This window comes from Ursus arctos, unplaced genomic scaffold (genome assembly GCF_023065955.2).
Source record: "Ursus arctos isolate Adak ecotype North America unplaced genomic scaffold, UrsArc2.0 scaffold_24, whole genome shotgun sequence".
In the NCBI taxonomy this organism is placed as follows: Eukaryota; Metazoa; Chordata; class Mammalia; order Carnivora; family Ursidae; genus Ursus; species Ursus arctos.
In genome coordinates this window covers 25,067,771-25,084,436 of record NW_026622919.1, presented here as the reverse complement: position 1 = coordinate 25,084,436, position 16,666 = coordinate 25,067,771, and the positions used below count along the sequence as shown (strand labels likewise).

Below are 16,666 nucleotides of genomic sequence, written 5' to 3'. Positions count from 1 at the left end.
CACGCAAAAACTTTCACGGAACGTGGACAGCAGCATTATTCATCACAGCTGAGCCCTCACAGTTGCCGGTGGTAGAGTGGTGAGCACAGCGGCCTTCCTCAACAGCCCAACAGCCGAGACAGCCCAAACGCCCGTCACGTGCTGAATAAAATGTATCATCTCCACCCCCTGCAAAATTAATCCGCAATAAAAGGCAATGAAGCGCGTACATTCTCTAATCTGGATAAACTCTGAAAATCTTACGCTAAATTTAAGAAACCAGACACAAAAGGCCACATATCGCATGACTCCACTTAAAAGAAATGTCCAGAATAGGCACACCCATAGAGACAGAAAGCAGATTAGCAGTCTCCAGGGCCTGGGAGAGCGAGAAGCGACTGCTCATGGGTCCCGCATGTCTTTTTGTAGGATGAAAATGTTCTGAAATAAGACTGTGGTGATGGTTGCCCACCCTTGGGAGTATACTGAAAACCCTGAATCGTACATTTCTAAGTGGGGAAATTTTACGGTATGTGAATTATATTTTAATAAAGCTGTTAGTAAAAAACGTATACAAAGAAAAACTGTAGAAAATGCATGGAGGGGAGCCTGGGGGGCTCAGTCGTTTAAGCGTCTGCCTTAGGCTCAGGTCATGATCAGGCCCTGGGATGGAGCCCCACATCTGGCTCCCTGCTCACTGGGGAGTCTGCTTCTCCCTCTCCCTCTGCTGCTCTCCCTGCTTGTGCTCTCTCTCTTGCTCACTCTCTCTCCGGAAATAAATAAATAAAATCTTTTAAAAATATATTTAAAAAAAAAAGAAAATGCATAGAAAAATTGACAAATGGAAATACCTCTCAGCCCTTAACAGATCAGATATTTGAAAACAAGAAAAGGAATTAAGCTTCTCAGAAGTTATATGTGGGGGACGCCTGGGTGGCTCAGTCCTTAAGCGTCTGCCTTCGGCTCAGGGCCTGATCCCAGGCCTGATCCCCTCCCTCTGCTGGGAGCCTGCTTCTTCCTCTCCCACTCCCCCTGCTTGTGTTCCCTCTCTCGCTGGCTGTCTCTATCTCTGTCAAATAAATAAATAAAATCTTAAAAAAAAAAAAAAGGAACATTAATGCTTTCTCATAAACAACCTTATGTTCAGAGAGAACACTGAGACCCCGTGGCAGAGCACTTGAAAAATGCATTTATATATAAAACGTACGCATACATACCTGTACTGTAACAGATTTTTTTCCAAGGACACTGCTAACGTCAGAGCCAAAAGGGGGCTCCTCGTGCTGACTGCTGTTATTCCACATTTTCCTGGAAGGAACGGTCCACACGATTCTACGAGAGAACAGAACCCGAAGGGCCGGTGCCCACAAAGGGCACAGTTTCGCGCAAGCGTGCCCTGGCTTCCGTTCGGCAATCCCACTTCGGAAAAGTGTCCTGCAGAAACACACAAGCGTTCGGGTGGGCCTCGTGCAAGGGACTGGAAGCAGCTCCGCCTGGTTGACAAATCCGCTAAAAAATTCCACAGCCACGTTCTGGAACACTCTGAGACACAGCCAAGGGTGGAAGTAGGTGTATGCATCTGTTGTTCTCCGGCGGAGGCAATTTTGCCCCCCAGGGGACATCTGATGACACCGGGAAACCTTTATTAGTATTACCCTATGGTGGGGGGTGTGATACCGGGGTCTGGTGGGTGGAAACCCGGGGTGCTTCTCATCCTGCTGGCACAGGACTGCCCCCAACAAGGGCTGATCCGACCCTGAGTATCCATGGTGCGGAAGCTGAGAAAGCCTGGTGTAAAGGAACAGGGAGAAACACCCACAAGGAATTGTGTCAGTGTTTTTCAAAGTTCAGAACCACACTAACACCATGATGCCATATATTTTCTAAGTATGTTTATGCAGCTATGCACATAGAAAAAGACATGAGAAAACTCATCCCAAACTGCTGATTCATGCATAATTCTTTCATTCATTCCACAAACATTGGGCACCTGGTTGGGGCGGGGGTCCCAGGCACCAGTCTGTCCTATGGCCTGGGCACGCATCAGGGAATAAGGCAGAGGAAATGTCTTCGTGGGACCCCAAGGTTTCTGGGAGGTGCCCGGGAGGACTGAATTTTGCACTTTCCAGGCTTTTGAGGTTTTGACTTTTTTTTTTTTTTTAAACCAGGAGCGTTATATAACTTTGTCGATAAAAAACAACAAATACTGCAGCAACCAGGACACGCACAGATGCAGAGGGGAGGGCAGGAGTCGAGAAGGGCGAGTCCCACAGTTCAGTCCAGCAGGTGGGCTGGGCAGGTGCCGGGACGCTCACCCCTAGGTTTTCCGGCTGCTTATCCGAACTTCCTGGGGTGAGGAAGACACCCAGGACCCAAGAGAAATGCAGCAGCGGCTACACCAGGGGAGAAGCCCACAGAGGCCTGGAGTTGTCTTCTGACCCGCTGAACATTGTCCTGTGACGGCTCTGTCATAGCCCATCCTGCCGCCCTGCCGAGCTAAGCTCTTGGACTGGCCCTTGTTCCCCGCTTCCTAAATTCAAATCCCCTGTCCTGCAACCACCCCGGGGACGCGGCTCTCCACCCGCCCCTGGGGCTGGAGCACCACAAGATAGTTAAATCTCCCAAAGGTCTGTCCCGTACAAAGTCAGCATCTTTCTCCAGGGAGCCTTCTTGCTGATTCCAAGACCAGAGAAAAGCCTATATGGCCACAACAGTGCCCCTTCTCCCCAAGAAGAAGACAACGCAAAACAGCTGAGGGGAGGCGGGGCCTGCAGGTAAAGGGTCCTCGGGTATATGAAGGCCCCTGCACCTCCTGCCCCCTAGCGTGTACCCCAGGCCTTCGTGGGAATTGGCTTAGGGCCACCAGGACTCCCATCCAGCGGTGACAAGAGACAACAACAGATATGGAAGGTATTTTTGCATATTCTACCCTTGAATTGTCCCTACAAGTAGAACAGATGGAATCACGAGTAACGCCCATTGCATAAATGAAGAAACTGAGGCTCAGGGAGAAGTTAATCACCGAGCGCCCGCACTCACAAGTAATAATGACTCCTTCACCCACCCCCTTCTCAGCCCTCCCTTCCCAGCGCCCACACCCTTTTTAGAGAGCCCAAATGAATTTTTAGCTGGGTCTCCAATCCTAGAAGCCAGCATGGATTTTTCCTCGTTGATTTGACAGATCCTTATGAGGGCCTACTAAGGGCCAAGTACTACGGAGTGGGGCCACAGTCTTACCTCCCAGGAGCGGGTGCGTCCAGGAGTGAGCAGCCCGGGTGCACCTGCCTGGGCCCTGAAGGGTAAGCACAGGGCATGCGTGTGGTTTTAGCCTCCCGCTCCCTTGAAGCCTCAGGTCTGTTCAGGTCCAGTGGTGGCACAACACCCCTGGGTCTTCTGGGGGTCCCAGGAGCCCCCCACTGTCTTCTCCGCAGCACACAGGTGTGGGGAGGGGACGCTCCATGAGGCTGCCATCTGGACCGCCCACCTTGATACCTTCCTCAGCCATTAAAAGTCTTCCTTCTTTTTTTTCAAAGTAATATACACGAATACTTAAAATAATAATAATAATTTAAAAAATAAAGCAGCTTACAAAGGGGGATCCCCAACCTCAGGGAACCAGCATCTTTTACAATGGTCAGTAGACCCGCCTGACCTTTGCCCCCAAAGGAGTCATTATCTTTATTATACTGGGCAGTAAAGAAAGCCGCCCTTTGCTCTGGAGAGAGAGACACTATCTCTGCCTTCCAAGATTGTTCACTCTACAAACATCCTTAAAATAGTCCAGACAGAGACAGCCAACGCCTATGCCGTACTCACTGTGTGCAAGAGACCGGGGGAGACTCTCCCCACCATGAGAAAGACCTAGTAAATGATAAAGCCCAGACAACAGAAGAATGAGGAGGCTGCAGGGTATCAAGCTCCCACCCTCGGGGCCACTCTCCAGCTGCCCTAATCAATCTGGGTCTGGGGAGCAGACAATTAGGCCGCTCCCCCTACACCCCGGAGCCCAGTGAAATGTGCATTCAAACTAGCTGGACCTAAACCTGCCTAGCCATGCTTGCCATGCGATAAAGGCTCTGGTCTACATGTCCCCCTTGCTGCGCCTGCCTCCTGACCCTGGTGCTCCCCTGGCTGGCCCCGTGCGGCCCTCCCTTTCCTCTTGGGAATTCTCAGTAGCACTGTCCTTCCGGTGTTAGTGGTCTCCTGAGCTCTTGGCCTCACCTCAATAACCATAAAACCTACATTCCAACATTCCATCTCTTACTGTCTGGCAGAAATAACAAATCTTGACAGCACTCTGTTTGGGAGACCATGGGGAAGCCAAGCACTGGTACAGGTGGCTGATGGGAATGCGAAAGGGTTAAGTATTAATAGAGGAAAATGTGGTTGTGTCTAGCAAAACTACATATGCATTTAGTTTTGATCCACCGATCCTACCTCTTAGGAATTTATCGAGAATATATACCTTCACCAATAAAACATACATAGGCAGATTACTAATTACGGCATTGGTGGTGATCACAAAATATTGGAAGTACGCTGAATACCTGGATGTAGGCAGTTTGTTGACTAGACTACAGAATACTCACCCGGGGACGGGGGGCTCTATGAACTGATATGATTTCCTGGGGCGCCGGGCCGGCTCAGTTGGAAGAGCACGTGACTCTTGATCTTGGGGTCGTGAGTTCAAGCCCCATGTTGGGTGTAGAGATTACTTAAGATTAAAATCTTTAAAAATAAAGAGATCAATAAAATAATTTCCAGATGGATTGTTTAGTGAATAAAAAGCAAAGTAGAGAAGAATGTATGTCCTACCTTTTTCTGTAAGAAAAATAAATAGTAAGGAAATAGACATCCATCTGGTGAATTCTCCAAAAAGAAACCTAGAAAGGATAGCTCAGAAACTAAGAAGATTAGTTTCCTTCAGGAAATAAAGGAGCGCAAATGGAAGGGGTGGAAATGTTGGATGACATCTCTATGAATACAAATTTCTGCATAATTTTAACTCTTAGAACCATGTCCAGGTTTTTTCAAGATTTTATTTATTTATTTTATTTTAAAGAGAGAGGGAGAGCAGGGAGTACGAGCAGAGGGAGAGAGGGAATCTCAAGCAGACTCCCCACCAAGCACGGAACCCAACGTGGGGCTCGATCTCATGACCCTGAGATCACGACCTGAGCCAAAACCAAGAGTCGGACGCTTAACCGATCGAGCCACCCAGGCGCCCAGAACCACATTCACATTTTACATACTCAAAAAAGTATCAACGAGGATTGGGAAGAATTCTAAAACGCACACGCAGACAATGAACCTAACTGTGTTTCAGATGAGTGGCCCTGGGACCACTTTCTGTGTGCCGTGGGATCAGCAGAGAAGTAAATATATGTAAGGGGTCAGGAGCCAGGTTTCCCGCTGTTGAGGAAGAGAGTTGTAATACGGAACTGAAGAAAGCGGGGAGAGCCCTGTGGTTGGGGGCTGTCGTTGGAAGTCTCAGTCATGAACTTGCGGTCTTCGATATAGAGACAGATGTCTATGCATATGCGTGTACGTGTGGTTCCAGTTCTGTCCACTCAAAGGGCCCTGAGGCATTCTTTTTGGCCTCCCTGTAGGAACGAGTACAGCTCTTCCCCCAACTAGAAGGAACCTGACTCCTCAGAGAAGTGGTGGATTCCAGGGCTGGGGTGGGGAAATTAACAAGTTGAGCCCAGAACATCTGGATGTGCCAAAAATTAAGAAAGTGCCCATAAAATAATGGAGATACATCACAGGATGTGGGAAACAGCTGGAAGCACATACTGTATAAAGTTGGGATCATTCGAACATCAAAATAAATAATGAGAGGGGCGCCTGACCCGCTCGGTCAGTGGAGTGTGCAATTCTTGATCTCAGGGTTGCAAGTTCAAGCTCCACATTGAATGTAGAGCTTATAAAAAATAAAACCTTTTGGGGCGCCTGGGTGGCTCAGTTGGTTAAGCGTCCAACTCTTGGTTTCAACTCAGATCACGATATCAGGGTCATGAGATCAAGCACGGAGAATCTTAACCAACACTTAAGGTTCTCTCTCTCCCTCTTCCACTGCTCTCCCTCTAAAACATAAATAAAAATAAATAGATAAAATCTTTTAAAACCAATCCATAAAAAATTTAAAAATTTTTAAAAAATGATAGTAATGGATTATAACCCAGTGAATAAAACAAGAATCCCTGAGTCCATGCTGATGACAGATGAATGAATGAGAGGAAAGCTCTTCCTTACAATAAGAATACCAAATATTTATGTAGAAAGAATCATCGAATTAGGGGCCCCTGGGTGGCTCAGTTGATTAAATGTCCCAGCTCTTGATTTCAGCTCAGGTCGTGATCTCAGGGTCTTGGGATCGAGCCCCGTGTCGGGCTCCACACTCAGCCAGGAGTCTGCTTGAAGATTCTCGCTCTCCCTCTCCCTCTGCCCCTCCCTCACTCGTGCAGGCACAAGGGTGCTCGCTCTTTCTCTCTCTGCCAAATAAAATAAATAAATAAAATCTTAAAAAAAAAAGAATAATGGAATTAGAGACTCACCATTGTGCAATCATTACAAGTTCCCACTGATTCAAGCCAAAATCTTCAATGAATTCTAATCACTAAGGGGTGAAGATTTGAAAAATCCGGTTTCACAGTATCTCCCCATAAAATACATATGAATTGCAAAGGGAAAAAAACAAACCCTGCAATGGGAAAAGCTGGCAGACACCTCCTCTCCCAAGTAGTTGAAGTCACCATCCCCTCAGATGGGACAAACCACCACGCGCCCGCCCCCTCCGTGCGATGCAGTAAGAAAGACGGGCCAGCTCTGCGGCGCCATTCCTGCCAAAGGGCTTAATTTGAATCCAATTGTGAGGAAACATCACACAAAACAAGCTGCGGGACAAATGACAAAATTACTGGCTTGGACTCTTCAAAAATGTCAATGAAAACAAAGCCTGAAGAACTATTCTGTATTAAAGAAATGTATGAGACGTGAATATTAAATGCAGTGCACGAGGGACACCTGGGAGGTCAGGGGGTTGAGCTCCTGCCTTCGGCTGAGGTCATGATCCCAGGGTCCTGGGATCGAGCCCCATGTCAGGCTCCCCGCTCCAGGGGGAGTCTGCTTCTCCCTCGGCCTGCAGCTCTCCGTGCTTGTGCGCACTCTCTGACAAATAAATAAATAAAATCTTTAAAAAAAAATTAAATGCAGTGCAGGATCCTGAATTAAATCCTGGACCAGGACAAACAAAACAAAACCAAAAAAAAACACTAACAGGGGTATTGTGGGTTCATTGATAACATTTGAGTATGGACTGCAGTTTAGGTAATGGAATTATGTCCGTGTTAGGTTTCTCGATTTGGATCCTTACAGCTTTCTTTTTTAAGATTTTATTTATTTAAGAGAGAGAGAGCGTGCACAAGTGGGGGGAGGGGCAGAGGGAGCGGGAGAAGCAGGCTCGCTGCTGAGCAGGGAGCCCGATGCAGGACTCGGTCCCAGGACCCCAAGATCGTGACCTGAGCCGAAGGCAGACGCTTAACCGGCTGAGCCACCCAGGCACCATGTCCAGATCCTTGCATCTTGATATGGAAGAGAATATCCTTGATATTAGGAAATACAGCCTGAGGTCTTTAGGGATAAAGGAACATGATGTCTACAACTTACTCTCAAATGGTTGAAGGGGGGGGAAATGTGCATGTGTATATGTGTGTATTATATATACATATATATGTCTATACATATTTAGAAAGAATATTAGAGCAAAGGTGGCAAAATGTGAACCATTGCTAAAGGGTATAAACTCTTTCCTGCAACTTTCAGGTCAGTTGGAAAGCAACTAAAATTAAAAAGCTACCCTCCCACACAAAGAAGCTAAGACATAAATAAAAGAACCCACTAGGTGCCAGCCTAATGGATGAAAAAGCCCACCCCCCAGGCCTGTGTGGTTGTCTCCCCACCAAGCATGTTGCCTTCTTCCTAGCTAGTGGGCCCTGATTTTGAGCACCATTAAACTGTTTAAACTAGAGCATGTAATACTTTGCTTGAAAAAAGTTAAAAAATAAAAGGGGGGAGGGCGTCTGGCTGGCTCAGTCAACAGAGCGTGCGACTCTCAGCCTCGGGGCTGTCGATTGATTGGAGCCATACGATGGATGCAGAGATAACATAAAAAAATTTTTAAAAATAGGGACAGCTGGGTGGCTCAGTTGGTTAAGCATCTGCCTTTGGCTCGGGTCATGATCCCAGGGTTCTGCGATCGAGCCCCGTATTGGGCTCCCTGCTCAGTGAGGAGTCTGCTTCTCCCTTTCTCCCTTTCCCCCCACCACTTGTGTTCTGTCTCTCGCAAATAAATAAAATCTTTTAAAAAAAACCTTTAAAAATAAATTAACTAAAATAAATTAAAAGACAAAAGAGAGAGAGAGACCCCAAAATGAGAAGAGAAAGTGAGGGGACTCCATGAATGAATGAATCCCTGAATGGGGAGCGAGTGAATGAATGGGTGGAGCAGCGAGTGAGTGGAAATGGACAGAGCCCTCTGTCCGAGCCTTTTCACCTCTGGCCCCTGTGCACCCCTAGGCCACACCCATCCAGGTGCAAGGTGCCAGTTGGCTCTTTTTATGGCTGCCCACACCCTAGCGGCCCCACCGGCCAAAGTGCACTTTCCTCCCCATTCTCAGGAGCTGAGGCCACACGGGTCCCTGCTGCTTTCTCCGCTGCTGGACCCCACCTTCCTCCACTCCTGGCAGAAAGGGCACCGCTGCACGCCGGGGAGACAGCGTCAGGCTGGTGACCAGGCCACCCTGAGCCAGCCCCAGGCCTGCGGCCGGCAGCCCAGGAGCCCATCGGTGAGCATTTCCCTTCCTTGGGTCTCCGTTCCGTTCCCTCATCTGCCCCTTAAGCAGTTTGATCAAATCAGTGGTTCTCAACTCGGGCCACGCATTCAGTTCCGCTGGGGACCCTCTTAACACCTCCAGGGCGCAGACGGCACCCCAGACCAACTCTGTGGGACCCAGGCACCCACAGGTTTTAGGGCTTCCCTGGGTGATTCCAATGCACAGTTAAGTTTGAGAACCTGTGAGCTGTGACCTCGTTGGCCCTTTCCAGCTTTCTGAGGCCCTGTCCGTTTGTCCTGTCTTCTGTCCCTGGAGGGGTAAATGAAATGTAAGACCCATCCCCGGACCTATCCGGGGGTTCCTATCCCTCTGCACCCCCTGGAGGCAGCAGCAGCAGCCCTTTCCGGGGCTTGGCCCAGCCCCACGCACTCTTCCTCAAACCTCCCGTTCCAAGCCCCAGCCATCTCCATTTTTATGTTGGAAATCAAGGGATCTGGGATCATGGCCAAGGCAGAGTCTCCCAGGTATGGGCTGGGGTCTTCCTGCTTTTTTGGCCCTCACAGCTGCTGAGGAAAGGGTTGGGAGAAAAGGGAGAGAGAACTGGGGAGGACGGAGAGCCTGTTCGATCCAAGAAACTAAGTGTTTGGCTCCTCCTATCCTTGACGCAGGAGCTGCTAACCTTTTCCAAGGAGGGCGAACCCAGCCTGGGTCCAGCTGGGTGCCAGGGGCTGAGCCCCCTGGGGGCACGTTTCCCACTGGTGTCACCTGCTGGACACAGCCTGAGAAGGGAGGAGGGAGCCTTGAACTTCCTTTGCGTCGTCCCCTGCACATCCTGCGGCACCCCCAGGAGTCTTACTTTGTCCATCTATAAAACAGCCCCCCCCACCCCATGTCACCGGGCCAGTGACAGACCCCATCGCTGGTTCACTGCACACAGAGGCACTGAGCTTTAGGAGGGGTTCCTGTGTAGCTGGGAGCTTGTGCCTCCATGTGAGAGGGGCTACTGACCTGACGGACAACAGAGCTGACCCATGGCCGAACCCCAACAGGACAGGAGGGAGAAGCCGGCAGGTGAGTCTGGAAGCCCTGTTTCCCACGTGGTCCTCAAGCATTTGGGAGGGGCTAAGGAAGGTGCAGGGGAGGATGCTGCAGCCGGTAGGGCAGTGGCCCTTCGCAGCTCTGCCGCAGGTGGAGTCGGGAGCAGAGCGAGCAGACCGAGCGTCCTTTAGGGGAAGCAAGTATCCGCAGCCGTGAGGATGAACAGTAGCCGCCCGCGATTACCGATTACCGGCGCGCACTTCTTTGCTTCTTACGACCTTGCGAGGTAGAGATTATTAACCCCATTCTCCAGATCAGAGAGGTTAAGTAACTTGTCTAACGAGTCACTGCTACTGTGGCCGAGGGAAACTTCAAACCCAAGTCTGCCTGGCTTCAGAGGGCGTGCTTTCTGACTTCTGCCAGACCCGGAGCACACGCGGGGCATCTTCATCTGACAGGTTCATCAGAGAAGAAAATGCTATTACCTGTGGCAGGCGGGGCTGGGGGAGGTTCCTTGCGCTGTCTGCGTGGGGTGAGTGGGGGAGGGGTGGGGAAGGCATCATCTCAGGTTGGGTACCCGAGACTCTGCAGGGCTTCCCGGGAGAGGGGCTTGCTCCGTGGCCCACAGCGCAGGGCAAGGAGGAGCCTGCAGATCCCGCTGCCTTGCGAGGGGTTGGGGAGGGACTGGGCAGTGCGGGGAGGGACTGGGCAGTGCGGAGAGAGTAGTTTTTGAGCCAGAAGCAAGGCTGGCTTCTTGGGCCTGTGATCGCAGCAGCTGTGCAGAGTCCCACATTCAGAAAAGGTCCCACACTTGGGATTAAATGCGCTGTGGTCGCTGGCTTGACATTTTAAACAATTTTTTTTAAAGATTTTATTTATTTGAGAGAGCACGCGTGCGTTCGAGCAGGGGGAGAGGTAGAAGGAGAGGGAGGAGCTGACTCCCTGCTGAGCAGGGAGCCCAATGCCGGGCTCAATCCCAGGACCCTGGGATCATGATCTGAGCCCAGGGCAGACGCTTAACTGACTGAGCCACCCAGGTGCCCCATTTTAAATAATTTTATCTTGGAGTCTGTTTTGTGAGTGAAGTCAGCCGGGACAGTGGGGCACGTGCTGGGGCGTTGGGAGCTGGGAGCCTTGACCCACGTGTGTGCGCAGCCCCACTCCCAGCCCACCGCCCCTTCCCCACCAGAGTTCTGCTGTCTCCTTCGGCCCCTGGCAGGGACTCAAGCAAGAGCTGGAGTTGAGGCGGACAAGGGGGGCATGTTCCTAGGGCGACAGGCAGTGAGGAGGCAGGGAGCTCTCCCCCACCCCCATCCAGGTACAGATGGGTGCAGGTGGGAGGTTGATTCCCGGGGGGTCACCCATCTGCCGTGGGTTAGGGGTGCGGCTTTGGGGAAGCCGTTTTGCACACCTTCCTTTTGCTCTGGGCTCCGCTGATGTCGCTAGCCCTGGTCACATCCCGGTCCTGCCATGTACTCACGGGGCAAGCTCAAGCAAGTTACTTCACCTTTCAGCCTCCATTTTCTTATCTGAAAATGGGAATGTCAACACCCCACAGGATTTTTTTTTTTTTGAGGACAGTGAGGTTTGGTTTTTTTTTTTCTTTCCCAAATGCAAATCTGATTATGACACCTTGGGCTGAGAACTAATGGCTTGGTGTTGTTCTAGATAAAAACCAAAACCTTTCACCTGGGCCAGCGCTTTCCAATAAAAACATGATGTAAACCACATATTTAAAAATTTCCTTGTTAGCCACATTTTTAAAAAGACAGGTGAAAATAATTTTAATGTATTTACTTCACTCAATATATCAAAATTATCATTTCAACATAAAACAGATATTAAAAAGTAAATATGTTACATTTTTTTCCTGTCTTTGAAATTGTACTTTATGTATTTTTATGAAATGAGTGTATCTCGCTTCACACGACGAGCGGCCACCGAACTGGTCGGCCTGGAAGCGCACAGTCCGGCGGCTGCCAGGCCCACCTCACGCCGTCTTGCCACGCTCTCTGCCCAGCAGCCATGTTAGATGCCTTCTTTCCTCAAAAGCTCCACTCCATCCACACACGGTTCCTTTTGCTGTTTCTAGCCCTGGGGCGCTCATCTTCCTCTTTTTCGCTCTAGATCTGGTTAAGCCTACTCATCCTTCCATGTCAGCTCAACGCCCAGCCCTGAGGGCGCCCTTCCTTGACCCCTTCCCATGCTTTCATGCTGTTGTGTCTCTGGCCCTCGCCAGCCCCACACCTGTAACTTCACATTTACTTGAGGTCACTGGGTCAGGATCTCTCTCTCCTCTAGTTTGCCAGCTCTAGGACAGAGACCGCTCTAGGTTTTGGGGTGGTGGCTTGAATCCTGACCCCAGGGCTTAGCACAGTCTCTCAGGGAGCAGGGCGGATCCTGAGGCCTGGCCCTTGGAAAGCACTCTAATGCTCACTGTCCTCTGCCTTCCTTCTGGTTGAGAAAATGCCTTATAAAGGAACTCTGCTCGAGAATTGGGGACACGAAGCACTCAGTGCCCAAAATATTTAAGTAGAAACTTGAGTTAAGTACACAGATTATAAATATTTCTTCCCCAGATTACATACCACTTAAAAATAGCGTCTCAGCTCCTTTTCACGATTTGGGCCATGATGAAGGAAAATGACTCTTCAAGTCGGAACATAATTACTGCCCTTTTCGTGACTTGGCTTTTCCCTCGAGGAGGAGGCGGAACTGGGGAGCAGGAAGTGGGGAGGGGGCACCGTTGTCCCTGTTTGAGAGCCAAATGCTGAGGTGCTGCCGTTTCTCAACGCTTTCTTTTTAAGATTTTATTTATGAGGGAGAGAGAGAGCACGAGTGGTGGGAAGGGGCAGAGGCAGAGGAGAAGCAGACTCCCCGCTGAGCAGGGAGCCTGGCATGGGACTGGATCCCAGGACCTTGGGCTCATGACCTGAGCTGAAGGAGCTGCCTAACTGACTGAGCCACCCAGGCGCCCCAACGCTTTCTTGTTCTAATTCCCTCCCAGATGAACATAAACGAGGCCCCAATCCACAGCCGCCAATGGACCCAGGGGGTGCCCAACCTGAGGACACCCGTGCAGGTGAGGACGCAGCCCCGGGGCCCCGTGGCAAAGCCAAACACGCCCTTCGGGTTCTTCTACCTTCAGTCAACACTCCTTAGGCCAGCGAGTGTGAAGACTCCCTCGACACCTCTGTCCCCCCACAAAAGATGGTACAATTCTCCTGCTTCTCAGGGCCTGTCACCTTGAAGTCCTGGGGAGGGGTGCAGTAGGAATCACAGGGAATCGTCTGCACGTCTACACCACAGCTTCTCAAGGATACAGGGCCCCAGGGCTCAACAGTTCCTTGAAGCTTTTCAAATAAACAAGTTTAAACACCTACCATGTACGGCTCGAGGGTGATACATTTAAATCTTATTAATTTTTTCAATCCCCGTCCGGCTTCAAACTGCAAGCTCTTTGGTGAGTATAATGGGGCATACACCCCAGAGCTTGCCCAGCACCCCAAGAAAAGCCTCAGATAATCTGAAGTTCCTAGACACCAATAAAAGCTCCGTGACCACCTCTTATGCAGTTCTTGGGACACGCTGTGCTGTAAGAATGGATGATGTTGTCAACTGAAAGGCTTTACATCGGGTGTTTTCTTTCTTTTACGAATGAATTTGCAGGGGATTTCGAGCTGGTGCTTAAAGTCAGAATCCAGAGTCCCAGAGAAAATGACTTCATTGAAGTTGAACTGAACAGAGGAGAGCTCAGTTACCAGAATCTACTAGAAGTCAGTTGCTCGGAACTGGGGATTGAACCGGAGCAAGTGAAGACAATCAGAAAGCTACCAAACACACTGCTCAGAAAGGTAGGGCTTGCAAGTATCTAAATGCAGACGTTTTCGGGGTTCTAAGTGGGCGAAATTAATGTTCTGTGAAGCTCATCACTTAGCTTTTGCATTTCTAATGCGAAAACAAATTTAAGACCCTGGGAAATGTGGGCTGCAGGGCAGCTATGGTAGCTAAGTAATTTTCAATCTGGTGCTTTTACCGATTTGCACACCTAAATTCATAAACCCTTTAAAATGGTCTGAATTACAACTGATGCCTAAGTGGAAGACTCAGTTCAATGCATTTGGCCCCTTCCATCTCTGCAAACCTGGCTGCAAAGCGGGCTGGTCTCCGGCAAGGAACAGATTACCCCACCTTTATTTGCCCACAACAGTTCAGCCTCTGTAATCTGGTAAAACTGTGTTGCATTTTTATAGATTTTCCAGATTCAAAATACAGTTCTCTAATTTCAGAAGAAAAATCTCATTTCTTTGGGCATTATTTCTTTAAAAGCTTTCAAAATGCCTTTAACAATTCTCCTTGGTGTCATGGCTAGTAGTATAGTCTTTGTAAAGGAATGGCAGGGTGATCGTATTTTCTAGATTTTTTTTTTAAATGCCCTTTCCTGGATTTGAAACAATGTGTATACAATTACTGGTGCATGCTAACTTCTTAATAAATGAGAGCTATAATTATTACTTAAAAAAAAAAAGTCCTTTTCTTACGCTGCATCAGTTTGGGACTATAGTCAGTCCCCTTAGGAACCTGGAACAGAGACCCCCCCCCGCCAAAAAAATGAATGAATGAAAGAAACAAACTTCTCGGGGCACCTGGGTAGCGCAGTGGTTAAGTGTCTGCCTTCGGCTCAGGACGTGATCCCGGTGTTCCGGGATCGAGTCCCACATCAGGCTCCTCCGCTGGGAGCCTGCTTCTTCCTCTCCCACTCCCCCTGCTTGTGTTCCCTCTTGCTGGCTGTCTCTCTGTCACATAAATAAATAAAATCTTTAAAAAAAAAAAAACTTCTCAATTGCTACCTTAGTTTACCATGACAGAGAAACCAATACAGAAATATCCTGAGTTTTGGGGCATCTGGGTGGCTCAGTCGTTAAGCGTCTGCCTTTGGCTCAGGGCGTGATCCCGGCGTTCTCGGATCCAGCCCCGCATCAGGCTCCTCCATTGGGAGCCTGCTTCTTCCTCTCCCACTCCCCCTGCTTGTGTTCCCTCTCTCGCTGGCTGTCTCTGTCAAATAAATAAATAAAATCTTTAAAAAAAAAATACCCTGAGTTTAGGCAAGAACCCAAGATGCTGGCCATTGGGACTTTTTAATCTTAATAATTTTACATGCTACCATTAAACCACTGTATAACTTCTTTTACATATTAAGGACAAAGACATTCGAAGACTACGGGACTTCCAGGAGATAGAACTCATCCTAATGAAACACGGGAGCTCTGAATTGGTAGAATACACACCATCCCTGACAGAGAAGCCCTGCTACAACAGCAATGCCGCAAAACTGACCTATTAGAAAAGCCCAGAAATGAAACCCCGGAATCACGTAACCGGTTCGCTCACTTCATGTGTATACTTTGGAAAACTGTTCCGTCTCAAACTTCTCTGGGCAGGGAGAAATTTCAAAAAGTGCTTTGACAAATAGAGCTATTTTAAAATACTGTGCGGGGCGCCTGGGTGGTTCAGGTCATGATCTCAGGGTCCCGGGATCGAGCCCCGCGTTGGGCTCCCTGCTCAGCAGGGAGTCTGCTTGTCCCTCTCCCTCTGCTCCTCCCCACTGCTCGGGCTCTCTCAAGTAAATAAAATCTTTTTAAAAAATTTGTGCAGGATGATACTTATCATAGCAAGTTTATTTTGTGGCGCTGTGCCCCAATCCTGATCAGCCATAGGTAAATACTAAGGTTCAGTCAGGACAAGTAGCCGAGGTCTGTTCATGTCAACTCCAAAAAGGGCAGGGTAAGCAGAGAGTACTGGGAAAGCCAAGACCCCCTTGGTACACTGGTTCAACCAGTGCCCCATTTTTTTTAAGACTTTATTTTTAATCTTTACACCCAACGTGGGGCTCAAACTCAAAACCCCCAGATCAAGTCACAGGATCCACTGGCTGAGCCAGCAGGTGCCCCGCCCCCCAGTGCTCCACTTTTAAAAGCATGTCACACCATAAGGCCGCCTGGGTGGCACAGTCGGTTAAACGTCCAACTCTTGGTTTCAGCTCAGGTCGTGATGCCAGGGTCCTGGGATTGAGTTCCACGTCAGGCTCCTTGCTTAGTGTGAAGTCTGCTTAAGATTCTCTTCTCCCTGACCCTCCCCCCGTGCTCTCTAAAAAAGATCTTTAAAAAAATAAAAGCATGTCACACCATCACTTCCTATTTACACTTTAACTTGCCTATAAAATGGCAAGACTTAATAGCCTCGAGTTACCTTTGAGGCCATTTTGAACACACAACTTGTACAACAGCCAAGGCACAGCCCACAGCACTCAACTCTACTTATCAGATGAAAAAAACAAAGTCGGCACTCTAACCAACAACTAGCTCAAAGCTAGATTCCTATCACACTACCTAGAATCCTTCTGGGTCAACTCACCCAAACTTCTAGTTAAGAACTGCTGGTACCAGGCGCCTGGGTGGCTCAGTGTTGGGCTCTGCCTTCGGCTCGGGTCATGATCCCAGAGTCCTAGGATCGAGCCCCACATTGGGTTCCCTGCTCAGCGGGAAGCCTCCTTCTCCCTCTCCCACTCCCCCTGCTTGTGTTCCCTCTCTTGCTGCACGTCAAATAAATAAAATCTAAAAAAAAAAAAAAAAAAAAAAAAACAACCTGCTGGTACTTTGGAAGCACTCAGGTATCTTGACCCCATTTACCCACTTAACCCCATACACTGTCACTTCTCTTCACAGCCATTACTCCTGGACTCTAATTCATGGAACTGAGCTATAAAATACCAGAGCGCCTTCTGGGCAAGCAGTGTCTTGTCTCCCCCAGCACGT

The 16,666-nt window shown here is 49.2% G+C and overlaps 1 protein-coding gene across 1 annotated transcript; it reads left to right on the top strand.

Moving 5' to 3' along the window:
- Positions 1–9,663: 9,663 nt before the first annotated feature.
- ANKRD40CL (ANKRD40 C-terminal like) lies at positions 9,664–15,966 on the top strand. Its single transcript, XM_057318087.1, has 4 exons — positions 9,664–9,884; positions 12,859–12,933; positions 13,521–13,705; positions 15,052–15,966. The coding sequence occupies exons 1-4, from the start codon at positions 9,845–9,847 to the stop codon at positions 15,193–15,195; spliced, it is 444 nt and encodes a 147-aa protein (XP_057174070.1). The 5' UTR covers positions 9,664–9,844; the 3' UTR covers positions 15,196–15,966.
- The last annotated feature ends 700 nt before the right edge of the window (positions 15,967–16,666 follow it).

Excerpts from the sequence above, each read along its gene's own strand:
- ANKRD40CL (XM_057318087.1), top strand. The coding sequence starts at position 9,845 with ATGGCCGAACCCCAACAGGACAGGAGGGAGAAGCCGGCAG. Across the intron at positions 12,934-13,520 it reads ACCTGAGGACACCCGTGCAG|GGGATTTCGAGCTGGTGCTT; the intron begins GTGAGGACGCAG and ends ATGAATTTGCAG. Across the intron at positions 13,706-15,051 it reads CAAACACACTGCTCAGAAAG|GACAAAGACATTCGAAGACT; the intron begins GTAGGGCTTGCA and ends TTACATATTAAG.